General features: G+C 44.9%; 1 protein-coding gene across 2 annotated transcripts; it reads left to right on the forward strand.

The window, feature by feature from the left end:
- The first annotated feature begins 637 nt into the window (after nucleotides 1–637).
- Nucleotides 638–8,791, forward strand: SNU13 (small nuclear ribonucleoprotein 13). 2 transcript variants are annotated; one of them, XM_077914338.1, is made up of 3 exons: nucleotides 638–791; nucleotides 6,611–6,731; nucleotides 7,573–8,791. In XM_077914338.1, the coding sequence occupies exons 1-3, from the start codon at nucleotides 789–791 to the stop codon at nucleotides 7,833–7,835; spliced, it is 387 nt and encodes a 128-aa protein (XP_077770464.1). In that variant the 5' UTR covers nucleotides 638–788; the 3' UTR covers nucleotides 7,836–8,791. The 2 variants fall into 2 exon arrangements, with proteins under 2 accessions (XP_077770464.1, XP_077770463.1); XM_077914337.1 differs by lacking the exon at nucleotides 638–791 and adding an exon at nucleotides 5,143–5,299.
- Nucleotides 8,792–14,159: the final 5,368 nt, after the last annotated feature.

Raw genomic sequence — 14,159 nt, forward strand, 5'->3', positions numbered from 1 at the left:
AGGATAGATAAATAAGAGGGCGCCTGGATGGCTCAGTTGGTTTAAGCATCTGCCTTCTGTTCAGATCATGATCCCCCGCATCTTGGGAGAGAGCCCAAGGGGCTCCTGGGCTCTGGCTCAGCAGGGAGTCTGCTCCGTCCTCTCGCTCCTGCTAGAGCTATCTCTCTCAAATAAATAAACAGGTAAATAAAATCTTAAAAAAAAAAAAAAGAAAAGGATATCTTTTTTTTTTAATGATAGTCACACACGGGGGGGGGGGGGGAGAGGCAGAGACACAGGCAGAGGGAGAAGCAGGCTCCATGCAGGGAGCCCGACGTGGGACTCGATCCCGGGTCTCCAGGATCGCGCCCCGGGCCAAAGACAGGCGCCAAATCGCTGCGCCACCCAGGGATCCCGAAAAGGATATCTAAATATGAAGAAAAACATTTAGGATTACCCATCATTATCTCCATGCCATTCCCTCGCCAGTGCAGGGTCAAAAAGACGATTTCTGAAAGCACAATAACGTGCTCAAAGATAAACAGGCAATGGAATGATGATACCGCCAAAGATTTATAATATAATGACAACAAAAATAGCAAATTGCGATTCCTCTCCCAAAACCTACGCGATCTCGCAGGCGCCTTTAGAGCTCGAGATCCGCCCGCTTCTCGTGACGTTACTTCCGCTTCCTGCCGCACGCGGCCATTTCCACTCGTCCGGCGCGACTTCCCGGCCGCGGCGCGCGCGCTCCCGTTCTGACGTCGCCGGCGCTCCCTGAAGGGTGGCGGGACCGCGGAATCGCAGAGATGGTGAGTCCCTGCGCCTGGGGCCGGGGCTGGGAAGCGGGAGCCTCCGGGTTCAGGCCATGCACTAGCCTGCCGGGGCTTAGAACGGAACGTACGCTGTCTATGCCCCCGCCCCCTGGGGTTAGACCTCCGGCGGCCGAGAACTCCCAGCTGCCGCGCCCCGAGTGAGAGCTCGGGCAGCCGCGGCACCCCAGGAGCCCCGCTCGAGGTTCTAACTTGGGAAGCCTTAGGGCCCCAACTGCCGTGGTCGGGGGTACTTTCCGGCACTCTGTGCACATGGCCGAAAGTGTCAGGGGGTGGGGTGGAGGAGTCCTGGCCTAGCGTGGGAGAAGGAGACCAACCCACGTGGGAGAGAGGAGAAAGTTGGATGAGAAAACTTGGTTCCATCTTCTTTTATTTTTTTTTTGGGGGGGGGGGGAGATCGCTAGAGGATGGTGTGGAACCCTGGGTTCAGTCAATCTCCCCTACCCTAACTTCCCCCTTTTGTTGATGTTTGGGAGAGGGAGATTTGGATCTCCGTGGGTCTGCGCCTGTAGTGCCCGCCGCGAGTTACACGTGCCAGGGACTTAAAGGAGCCTTTGGCGTTTGTGGGCTGTGGGAAATGTGGAGGGACTCCTGACCCCGGCCTAGGGTTGACGAAAGGCTTCTGCGAGGCGGTGGTCTGAGAAATCAGAGGTCCTGGAAATCGGTAGCACCACGTGCAACTTCTCTAAGCTGTCGGTGGTTTCCAGCCTTTAATCAACTCCTGTAGCTTGGTACCTAGTTTTGTTTAGTACTTGGTAAGAAGGAAGAGTTTGCAAAGAGCTTCCACTTAACATAGTGAGGTTTAATCCTTCCAGTGGAAGAAGGATTTCCTTCCTATTTTGAAGCTAGTATATGGCTGAGCCTAGAACTTGAAGCTTCTAAACCAGCTCATCTTACACAATTCCACAATTCCAAAAGTTTTGGAGGAAGGTGGTCTCAAGTTGAACTTAAATTTCTCTCAACTGTTAAAGTGGGGATAAGATGCATGAGGATGTTGTGAGAGTTGAATTAAATGAGATAATACAGGGGTGCTTGGGTTGCCCAGTGGTTTGAGCATCCGACTCTTAATTTTTCTCTTGGGTATGATCTCAGGGCCCTGGGTTGGGCATGGCATCTGGCTCCACGCTCAGGGTGGTGTCCGCTTGGGATTCTCGTTCTTTCTCTACCTGCCTCTCCCCCTGCGTGAGCTCTCTCTCTCTCTCTCTCTCCCTCTAATAATTTTTAAAATTTTTGTTTTGATTAAATGAGATAATGCATGTTAAACACCTAATACTTGGTATGGTGTTAATGAGCACACAGTATTTATTGTTAAATCAAAACCTTGTGGGGTGTTTTTTTGTTTTTTTTTGTTTGTTTGTTTATTTGTTTTTTTAGCTTTCTGGTGTACAGGGAGACCAAATAGATCAAGCTAGGGATGAAAATTAGCTAGTGGGATCCCTGGGTGGCTCAGCGATTTAGCGCTGCCTTCGGCCCAGGGCATGATCCTGGAGACCGAGATCGAGTCCTGCATCGGGGTCCCTGCATGGAGCCTGCTTCTCCCACTGCCTATGTGTCTGCCTCTCTTTCTCTCTCTCTGTGTGTGTCTCTCATAAATAAATAAATAAAATCTTTAAAAAAAATTAGCTAGGAATATGATTTCATTCATTCACTCATTTAAATAACCCTTGAAAAAATTAAAGGTGGATAAATATGCACTAAGCAAATTTCAGTTACTATTCATGAGCAGACCTTTTATTATTGATTGTAATTAAAACATAAGGTGAGGCCTCTGATAACTTTTCCGGCTCCTGAAGTCTTCCCTTTTTGATATTTTGTTGAGAGTTGAGAATCCTAAATTCCAGAGATGGGTTGTTGGAACTGCATTGGAAATACCTGACCAAAAGCATATTTTTAGGAGTGATTGGAAATAAAGTGTTGTTGGGTCCTTTATTGTTGATGTACATAAGATTTTGATAAGTCAAGGACATGTCTTGAAATCTCTCTGGTGGCCACCAAAAGAATAAAGACTTATAACCCCAAGCTGGTAAAGGGGATAGTAGAATGAAAAAATAATAAACCCAAAGGAAGTAAAGAAAGAAAAAGAAACATCAGTTGGAACAAATAGAAGGCATAGGAACGCCCAGGTGGCTCAGTGGTTGAGCGTCTGCCTTTGGCTCAGGACTTGATCCCAGTGTCTGAGATCAAGTCCCACATCCGGCTCCTACATGGAGCCTGCCTGTTCTCCTTCCGCCTAGGTCTCTGCCTCTCTGTGTCTCTCATGAATAAATAGAATCTTTAAACAAACAGAGGGCACAAAAGAAGGATTCGAATCTAACATATCAGTACTTTATAAATATGGAAAGTGCTCCAGTTAAGACATTAAGAAGAATGGTAAATGTACACCAAGTTAAAAGGTGTGTAGCCTCTCTAAACATCAAAAAAATAGGTTTTAAGGTGAACGGCATCCATGAAGATAAACAGTGCTAAAAAAATAAGGCATGAATAAAATAAAAGTGACATAATTACAAGAAGAAATGGACAAATATGCAATTATATAGCATTTAAATATATAAATGGTAGACAATGAAGCCCGAACATCAGTTTGGAAATAGAGGATTTGAACACTACCATCAATAAACTTGACCTGGTGGTCATAGTGAATCTAGTGAATAAAATTATGTTGGAAATCTGGGATTCCTGGGTGGCGCAATGGTTTAGCACCTGCCTTTGGCCCAGGGCACAATCGAGTCCCACGTCAGGCTCATGGCACGGAGCCTGCTTCTCCCTCTGTCTGTGTCTCTGCCTCTCTCTGTGTGTGTCTATCATGAATAAGTAAATAAAATCTTAAAGAAAAAAAATTATGTTGTAAATCTGAAAACAGAACTAATCAATAATGAGAGTACCATACTCCAGAGTACGTAGGATACAGCTATAAAGTATTACCTGGACCTTAAAATGCTTATGTTGGAGGGAAAGGAACTATAAAAAGGAAAAGAATAAAAGGACAAAACACCAAACAAAAGCAGAAATTAATGAAATAGCAAATAGATGCAACTGTTGTAGGGTAGACAGAAGATTTTCTTTGTGAAGTCCCCTCCAGTGAGATTAATCAAGAAAATAAGCAGAAGAGGTATAAATAGGAGTAACAAACATGGAGGCATAATCTGCAGATATTAAGGGTATTACGAAGTTTGATCACTATAAATATAGAAACTGAGATGAACAGTTTCTATAAAATGTTAAAATGCCTGAAAAAAAAGTATCAAAATCAATTTAAGTAGAAATAAAACTGAAGAGCAAAGAAAGTTTTTTCATGAAAAAAAAACATATCTGGTTTTGAAAATACCTTTGAGATCACTTATGTACTATAAAAAGTTCATCACCTGTTTAAAGTATATATAGTTCAGTGGTTTTTCATATATTTACAGTTTTGCAATCACTGCTATGGAATTTAGAACATTTTTAACATCCCCCCCACACACACAAAAAAAACCTTAATGTCCATTTGCTAATAGATATAAAAATAAAACCTATTTAAGTTGATTTTTATCTCAGGAATGCAAAAGTGGTTTAACATCAGAAAAATTAAAGGAAAAAAGTTTTTTTCATCTGAGTCAGCACAAAAAAAATCTGATAAAATTCCACACCAATTTGTTTAACAAAGAAGAAGTTCTTAATACAGTAGGAAATACTGAATTTTCTTAGCCTGAAATCTAGGAGCAAATCTTTTTTTTTTTTTTTTAATTTTCTTATTTATTTATGATAGTCACACACAGAGAGAGAGGCAGAGACATAGGCAGAGGGAGAAGCAGGCTCCATGCACCGGGAGCCCGACGTGGGATTCGATCCCGGGTCTCCAGGATCGCGCCCTGGGCCAAAGGCAGGCGCCAAACCGCTGCGCCACCCAGGGATCCCATCTAGGAGCAAATCTAAAAGATATTAAGCCTTTTGGAAAAATTGTAAAGCCGTATTGAAAGTCTAAGCTACGTATATATATTTCAGTGATTGACAGATTCTGCATCCTAAGGGTCTTTTTTTTTTTTTTTTTTAATTATTCATGAGAGAGAGAGAGGCAGAGGGAGAAGCAGGCTCCATGCAGGGAGCCCGACATGGGACTCGATCCAAGGACCCCAGGATCACTCCCTGGGCAGAAGGCGGTGCTAAACCGCTGAGCCACCTGGGCGCCCTCTAAAGGTCTTTTACTGGAATTGAGATTATATCAATCTACAAATCAGATTATCCCAGCCGATTTTTGTGGTCCCTGAGAAGTTGATTCTAGAATGTATGGAGAACAGCGGACCAATAATGAAGAGACCTTTTCCCCACTTGGGGGAACTCTAGCCCTCACTGGGACCGCCGCAGTGTTTTAAGGACCAGGCGTTTTGGTGCAGTCTCTCTTGATGTCATTTCCGCTGACGTCACCCCGGGTCACTTCCTGCTTCCCTGCTGGTGGGTCATTTCTGTGTCCTTGCGGTACCGGGCAGGAGACCACCGAGGCAGGCGTGATGGTGAGTGTTCCCACCAGGCCGTCACCCTCGGGTCTCCGCCTAGGACTGCGGTGCCGCGTGCCGCGTGCCGCGCACCGCGAGGTCCAGCCTCCAAAACCAGGGTTACATCGGGCCGCCGCAGCGGACCGCTCAGTGCTCACAATGAGAACGTGGGGTGCGCCCGAATTTTATAGACAAACAAGTTTATTTATAAAAAGAATCATAGGGAAAACAAATGAGAAATTAATGAAAATGGTTGAACCCGAGAGGTCGGGATGAGGAGGAAGGGTGGTGGTATAAGCAGCGCCTATCCAGTTCATTCCGTACATGGGTGATTTTGAAGCAAAGCCAGTGATGTAGCATTTTATTTATAGGTATTAAAGTATCTGTGAAATTTAGGGTTTTTAGCAACTGCAATGCCATTATAATACCCCCAAATTTAATAATTCCCCGTAACATTAAATATCTAATATTAGAATCAAAGGCTTGATCAGATTTCTATCCTTTTGTTTTCCCCCCAAGACTACTTGAACATAGATGTTTTGTTCTTAAAGAGGGGTGAGGATCACATGGCATCTTGTGATATTGGTAGCTGATGTCTGGATTAATTAATTAATGTGGGCTGCTGGGATGGTGAGATTTGATTGAATCATTCCATATATTTGAAAAGTAAAATCTTAGTTTTTTTAAGCAAGCTGAATACAAAGGAACCTTAATTGTATATCAAATTGATAACCACAGGGGGGAAATTGACTTTAATAACTTGAATATAATACTCTGACTAGATGGCCTTAGATATATTCTAAGAACAAAAAAATGTTGACCTTGGTGAGCCTGTTGGTAGAGGTACCAACCATTTTGTTGGTACCAGCCATTTTGTATGTATTTTCGGGTCAGATAAATGAGAAAATGAAGTTTGGAAACCAGGATTCTTACTGAGGAGAGTGGAAGATTTGAATATTGAATGGGGAATAGAGAGAGAAAATGTGCTACATTTCTAAAAATTATACCTTAATTTTGATTGAGCAAATCTGTATGACTCAAGTGGATACCAAGCCATGAGAGCTTACTTATAATCCATTTGCTATAATATTACCAAGCAAAGGAGAGGCAAATAAAAGTATATAAGCTTTAGTGTCCATCACTGAACTAGGTAATTGCTAAAAAATGTTTAAGCTGATCATTGTCTCTGTCTCAGTTGTTAATTGAAGTGTTTTAATTAATTAATTAATTAGTTATTTGATTGAAGTGACTGATCTGAAACATGTTTGGGTTCAGTTTGACTGATGCTTTAATGACTCTCCCACCCCCGCCCCACTTCCCACCTCACAGACTGAGGCTGATGTAAATCCAAAGGCCTACCCCCTTGCAGATGCCCACCTCACCAAGAAACTACTGGACCTTGTTCAGCAGTCATGTAACTACAAGCAGCTTCGGAAAGGAGCCAACGAAGGTAAGGCAGCCGGAGAGTGCGTCAGGTAGAGTGATAAAGGCACGGTCTCTGGCTTCAACTTCCCATTTGGAAAGCGGGCTGGATACTCTGGATTGGAACCTGTGGAAGGATGTAGGAGCAGCATTTTGGCAGCAGATGCTAACAGGTTAATGGACTAAGAATTAGTTTAGATCCACCAGTTGATAACATTTTGCAGCATTTATCTTCTAATGAGAATAAGAGTCAGGATTTGAACTTGGGCACTGTGGCTGCAGAGTCTGTGCTGTCGTCCTTACTCCAGTGTTAACATGAATGTGGTCAGTGGACTAGCACTGGGCCACAGAGGTGAGCAGTCAGGAGTAAGTGTTTCAGCAGTGCTGTGGGGTGCTGATTTTCCTTGGTGAGTTGGGTAGGATGTGAGCTTTCCAGAAGTGTTGCTCATGACAAATTGGGGTGGGTCGAACCCTGATCCTTCCATGATCACAGAGTTTGAGAAGTGCTCTACTGCAGAGCTTCGTGCTGGCAGAGCATGTGTGAAAGCTGTTCCTGTCGATTGGGCAAGAGGTAGTGGTGACTTGGACAAGTGGTAGCAGAGGAGAGGAAAGAAGTGGTCTGTTTCAGGATGTGTTTTGACGGAACTGGTGGGTTTGATGTAGGGTTTGAGAAAGGCATGGAGGAGGGCTGACGATTGAATCCGTTGTCACTTCCCAAGGCCACTGTAGGACACAGAAAATGCTTGTATCTGAGGAGTTTTGCCCAGTTTTCTTGCACCTGTGTTTCTTTCCCTTGGAAATTGCTTTGTTGTAGCTTCCATGCCCAAACCGCCCCATCACTTACTGGCTTCCTGTGCTTCTCTCCTCAGCCACCAAAACCCTCAACAGAGGCATCTCTGAGTTCATCGTGATGGCTGCAGACGCTGAGCCTCTGGAAATCATCCTGCACCTTCCGCTGCTGTGTGAAGATAAGAACGTGCCCTACGTGTTTGTGCGCTCCAAGCAGGCCCTCGGGCGGGCCTGTGGGGTGTCCAGGCCTGTCATTGCCTGTTCTGTCACCATCAAAGAAGGCTCGCAGCTGAAGCAGCAGATCCAGTCCATTCAGCAGTCCATTGAAAGGCTCTTAGTGTAAACCACTGGCCTCTGTCCCACTCCTCACTGAGTCCAGTCCTCCCCCTGGGGTTGTGTATCATATCGTCTGTTCGCATGTAGTTTCTCCAGCTACCTTCTCTTGTTATATTCTAGTACTAAATCCGGGTTTTGCATTTTTGTATTATTTTTGTTTTACAGGTGGTTCTCTGTATATTAATCCCCCACCCCACCTCTGTCTCCCATTCTATTCTCTCTCTACCATCCTGTCCTCCCTTTTGAAAAATGAACTAATGCTGAGAACAGGCAGAAACAGAGTGGTGACACCATTCAGATGCAGGGAAGAGCCTCGTTAGAGATCTGGTTTGAGCTCACTTCCTGTTGCATGTAGGACATGGTGGATGTAAACACCATTCACTTTGTATCCTTTGTGCCTGGAGTACAGAATCATTCCATATGTGTTTGGTCTCTAGGGGATTATGGATCATTAGGGGAGAAAGCATGTATTCTTTGAGGTTGTTAGATGTGTGTCCAAGTGTCATTTGCCAATATGCTCCTGCTGTTTGCTTTGGTAATGTGATGTTCCCCTTTCCCCCAAATCCCAACCATGCCCCTGAGGGTGGCAGGGCAGCAGCATACCAAAGAGATGTGCTGCAAAATTCCAGAGGCTGCCTGGGTGAGTTAGACATGGGGCAGCTGATGTAAGGAGTTGAGAAGTGGCTACGAAAAAAAAGAGGGTCCACTGACGCTGGAATGAAGTCTGAGCAAGTCACAGAACCCTGACTGGAAGCTACAGCAGAGACATTGGAATCAAGGAAACATCCTCTCTGGTGAATGGAGTTGTCTTCAATGGACACTTGGTACCAGCTCTGAGAGCCCTTATGCCTGTTTCCTGCCAGAATGTGGGTCAGATGTATGTATTCTTTATCATATCAGAAGGACAGTGCTAGTGTGTCATTCTTGTGAGCATTCTAATAAAGAAATATATTCATATTCCAATTTAAAGAAAATGTGATTCTTGATACATATCCAGCTAAAAACTGAATGAAGAATTGCTTAGCATTATTAGAATGGCTGTAGCTTCTCAATCTTTTTACCCAGGTGTGGAAAAGCCATTACCTCAGGTGATTTCTAGTTGCTCAGAGTGTCTTATACAGACACGATCATTGAGATGCTCTCGTGCTACAAAGGGTTCCTCAGCCATAGCACTACAGATGTGGTTTTGGGCTGGATAATCCTTTACCATAGGGGGCTGCCCTGCACGCTGTAGAATGTTTAGCAGCCTCTCTGGCCTTTACCCATTAGATGTTGGTAGCAATCTCTTACCCCTGACATTGCCAGATGTTCCTGGTGGTGAAGTCACCCCTAGTTGAGAACTTACAGAACTAGGGCTCCCAGTAGCCTTTGGCATGTGCTAGAGAGTTGGGGGTGAGGGGAAGTGATGACTGAAGCCACTGCCACCTCACCTGCCTCTTCTGTTAGGGTAAGCACTGCGAGATACTTGTACCTCAGCAAGGGAGGTTTTCTTGTGAAGTAAGGAGAACTGGATACCATAATAGGCAGATGAGTGAGGATTTTACTTAGTCCTTTTGCCAGCTTGGGAGCATATGCAGGAAACCACCCTGTCTTGCTAAGGCCTGTTCTGTGCCTCCTGGGCTAGTCATTGTCCCAGGTCATGCCAGTGTTTATAAATACCCCAAGCGGGGGGATCCCTGGGTGGCGCAGTGGTTTAGCGCCTGCCTTTGGCCCAGGGCGCGATCCTGGAGACCCGGGATCGAATCCCATGTCGGGCTCCCGGTGCATGGAGCCTGCTTCTCCCTCTGCCTATGTCTCTGCCTCTCTCTCTCTCTCTCTCTCCCGCTTGGGGTATTTTTTTTTTTTAATTTTTATTTATTTATGATAGTCACACAGAGAGAAAACAGAAAATCACTTATATTTGTGGGTGGTAGAGTTTGAGATGCTTATTGTCTTTTGTTGTGTATGTACATTTATAATCATACTTTTTTTTTAAGATTTTGTTTATTCAAAAAAAAAAAAAAAGATTTTGTTTATTCATGAGAGAGGCAGAGACCCAGGCAGAGGGAAAAGCAGGCTCCATGCACAGAGCCCCATGTGGGACTCGATCTCAGGACCCCAGGATCACGACCTGAGGCAAAGGCAGACGCTCAAACACTGAGCCCCCCAGGTGTCCCTATAATAATACTTTTAAAAGACAAATAATTTGGGAGGTGCACGAAGATCAAGAATTCCGACCTCCACCTTGTTGGAAATGGCCATCTCCACTAGAGCCCTAAGGAGTGGGTTGGGGCAGGGACTCCTGGGATCTTCATCCCTAAGGCCCAGTTTACTCTGGAGTGTTAGTCCAGTTGCCACAGCTACACTGAGCATTCGAAGGGCTGGGTGTCCATCTATCATCCTCTGAAAAAACTGGCCCTTGCCTTTTGCCCCTACTCCTAGTGGCCTTCTGCCTTTCCACTATGTCCTGACTTGGCTCAGTGTTTCATATTTGGTTTCTCGGACATTGTGAACCTACTTTCTTCTGGTATCTGGTGTTCCTTTATTGCTCTGGTGGCTTTCTCTTCATGTTCGTCTTAATTCAAGCATCCCTCTATAGGGCCTGAGGTACAAACCACCTCATCTCGCCTCTTTCCCCTAGTGCTGTGACGCTTGATTTTTAACTTGTCCTTAACTAATATCAGAGGTGATTTTCCAATTATTGCCCTCATTAGAGAGCAGGAATTTATGTGATGCCCTAGCACCTGTGGCAGTGCCCTAACAGATGCTGCAGAAGTGTGGAATGAGTAATTCCTAAAGCCTAGAAACATGTAGGCAAGAGGGACATTTAGTAATTTCCAACTAGCCATTTATGAAGGTGGTTACCGAATTTTGCATATAAACATTCTGGAGAGAATCCAATAGCTTTCATCGGGTTTGAAAGGGTCCTCTGATCTCAAACACTGGTTAAGAACTTGTTTTATTTTTTTAAGATTTTATTTATTTATTCATGAGAGACAGAGAGAGAGAAGCAGAGACACAGAGGGAGAAGCAGGCTCCATGCAGGGTGCCAATGTGGGACTCGATCCTGGGTCTCCAGGATCACTCCCTGGGCCGAAGGTGATACTAAACCGCTGAGCCACCCAAGCTGCCCAGAACTTCTGTTTTAGAATCTAAAGTTTGCTGAAAGGACCCATGATTAGGGGATGTTTTTACACTTAACAATAATGATCTTGCTAAAGGTCATTTGTAGTATGTTAAGTACTGAACAATGCATTTTCCAAACTGTGATAGGGAAGGAAGAGGAGCTTGTTCTAGACACTTAGTATCACCCCACTTCCCTCTCAATGTCAGCTAAGTTACATGTTGAAAAATCAGGCATGTGTCTCTGGCTTTGGCAGACATTTCTGCTTATAGGAGGAAGCCAGGGGTGGGTGGGTATTATTGCTTGTTCTCTTCTGAAGGAAGAAAAAGAAAGCAAGTCAGTATTTTCCATGATGTGCTACAGCAGCCAGACTCCAAGATGGCCCCCAGGGAACCTGACCTGGAATTCATGCCCTGTGCAGTCACAGCCCTCACCAACTCGGAACCAGACTGCATGACCAACACGGCGCAAAGATGTGTGACTTCCAAGGCTCCGTAAGACATTATATCTTCTACCTTCATGTCTTCGGATCACTGGATATGAGGGAAGTCACAGCTGTGTTATGAAGTCCTTTAGGCAACCTGTGAAGAGGTCCGAAGGTGTCTACCCAACAGCTAGCGCTAACTGCCAGCCATGGCAATGAGCCTCTGTCTCATCTGTACTCACAGGATCTTAATATACAGAGAGGACTGTAATAAATTCAAGGAGAGGAGAGGTTGATGCCATTGGAAGAATTTACTACTCACATTTTCCAAGAGAAGGAGGCATGCGTCACCACACAGGGCCACAGGGGAAGCACCCAGGATTTGGCCAGGAGGTAGAGCAAGAGCAAGGGGAAAGTTTAGGGCACAGCTGGTATCGGGGTTTCTGTGGCAAAGGCAAGGCAGGGCAGAGGTGCCCAGTCAACAATTCCAGTGGGCTTTGGGCTATGAGTGGTTTCCAGTTGCTGTGTTGCTGGCCTTGGGATGATTTAGGGCAGCAGCAAGGCTGGTAAGCTGTTTGGCTCACATGAGAGAGGCATGCTGGCAAGTAGGTTAACTATGTTCAGGAACTAGCTAGCCCTGCGAGGGGCAGTCTCTCCCCAGGCCTATAAGCACCCCTCATCCCAAATGTCAAAACAAGATAGAGAAAATTAAAAACAGGGATCCCTGGGTGGCGCAGCGGTTTGGCGCCTGCCTTTGGCCCAGGGCGTGATCCTGGAGACCCGGGATCGAATCCCACGTCGGGCTCCCGGTGCATGGAGCCTGCTTCTCCCTCTGCCTGTGTCTCTGCCTCTCTCTCTCTCTCTGTGTGACTATCATAAGTAATAAATAAAAAAATTAAAAAAAAAATTAATCAGCCTTCTTGTAAGTGGATCCTCCAGCCTCAGTCAAGCTTTCAGATGACTGCAGGCCTGGCCAACATCTTGAATACGACTTCATGACTGACTTCAAGCCAGCTTATCCACTCCCAAGCTCCCTACACAGAAACTGTGAGAGACAATAAGCGTTCGTTGTTTTTAAGCCGACAGTTTTGGGCTGATTTGTTACATAGCAACAGACAATAAGGTTGTGGGGATTGGTGGTGACATCGAGGGCGTGAGGCTCTCAGGTCAACACAGCAATAAATACGGACATGTCAAAACTAGGGTCATGACAACACTGGAGGTGCTGGCAGGGCCCAAAAGGGAAATGTTCCCAGCTGTTTCCGAGTGGCCAGAAGTGTATCCCACGTGGGACTGACCTTCATACTGATGCAGTCAGTTACAATAAGGATTATTACACATTCAGGGACAGTTCGGGCACAAACCCAGAAAGGCTGGATAGTCATCCAGCTAAGTATAGCAGGTGTGTGTTTTCCCCCATATGGATTTGAGGTTGGAATTTCTAGATGAGGGAGAGGAAGTGGATGATTAATCTCTCTCAGAGGTCGTGGTCATCCTACTTTGCTTTCTTTTTTTTTTTTTTTAATTTTTTTTTAAAATTTATTTATGATAGGCACACAGTGAGAGAGAGAGAGAGGCAGAGACATAGGCAGAGGGAGAAGCAGGCTCCATGCACTGGGAGCCCAACGTGGGACTCAATCCCAGGTCTCCAGGATCACGCCCTGGGCCAAAGGCAGGCGCTAAACCACTGCGCCACCCAGGGATCCCCTTTTTTTAAATTTATTTTTATTTTTTTTATTTTTTTATTTTTTTGCTTTTCTTTATATATATATAAAGAAATATATGATTTATTTATTCATTTTATTTATTTATTTTATTTATTCATGATTTATTCAAGATTTATTCATTTTATTTATTTATTTTATTTATTCATGATTTATTCAAGATTTTATTTATTCATGAGAGACACAGAAATAGGCAGAGACATAGGCAGAGGGAGAAGCAGGCTCCACACAGGGAGCCCTATGTGGGACTTGATCCCAGGACCTGAGCCAAAGGCAGAGGCTCAACCACTGAGCCACCCAGGCGCCCCTTCTTCTAATATTTTAATAAGACTTTAAAACCAGACATACCAGGGCGTGATCCTGGAGACCCCGGATCGAGTCCCACGTCAGGCTCTCTGTATGGTGCCTGCTTCTCCCTCTGCCTGTGTCTCTGCCTCTCTCCCTCTCTCTCTCTGTCTTTATGAATAAATAAATAATTTTTAAAAATAAAAAAATAAAACAAGACATAACCAGGTGTTTCCTCTGCATCTGGTCTGGAGGTATACATCCATATGCGAATGTGTTTGCTTGGTGCTCCCCAGCTGCAGCCAGCTGCTGCTCCACCTGCCCAGGGGGCCGCTCAGCAAGGACTGGCCCCCTCCTTCCTGCTGGCGGCACGCATATGCCAGTTCACTGCCCCCTCCCAAGCCACCCCCTGCCACTCCCCCAGCAGACTGAAACCTGTTTGCAGCCAGAGGGGTTAACCGGCTCAGAGCTACTACCTACCTCCTCAGCACCGTGTTACATATTTTCTCATTTTCACTATTCCACGTTATCACTCTTGTTATAAATATGAGAAAACTGTGGCTTGAAAGGCTAGGTAAATTGCTCAAGATGCACATTTACTAAATTTGACTTAAGAGTTTACAAAAGCCCAACCAAATTACGTTTGGACATTTCTTCCCTCCTGGAGGATCAACAAGCAGAGAAGACAAGTGTCATTAATTCACAGAGATCGTACAACTGCTACGTATCACAGACCTCAGATGGTTTTTTTTTTTTAATTTTTTTATTTATTTATGATAGTCACACAGAGAGAGA

Source organism: Canis aureus, chromosome 11 (genome assembly GCF_053574225.1).
Source record: "Canis aureus isolate CA01 chromosome 11, VMU_Caureus_v.1.0, whole genome shotgun sequence".
NCBI classification, from domain to species: Eukaryota; Metazoa; Chordata; class Mammalia; order Carnivora; family Canidae; genus Canis; species Canis aureus.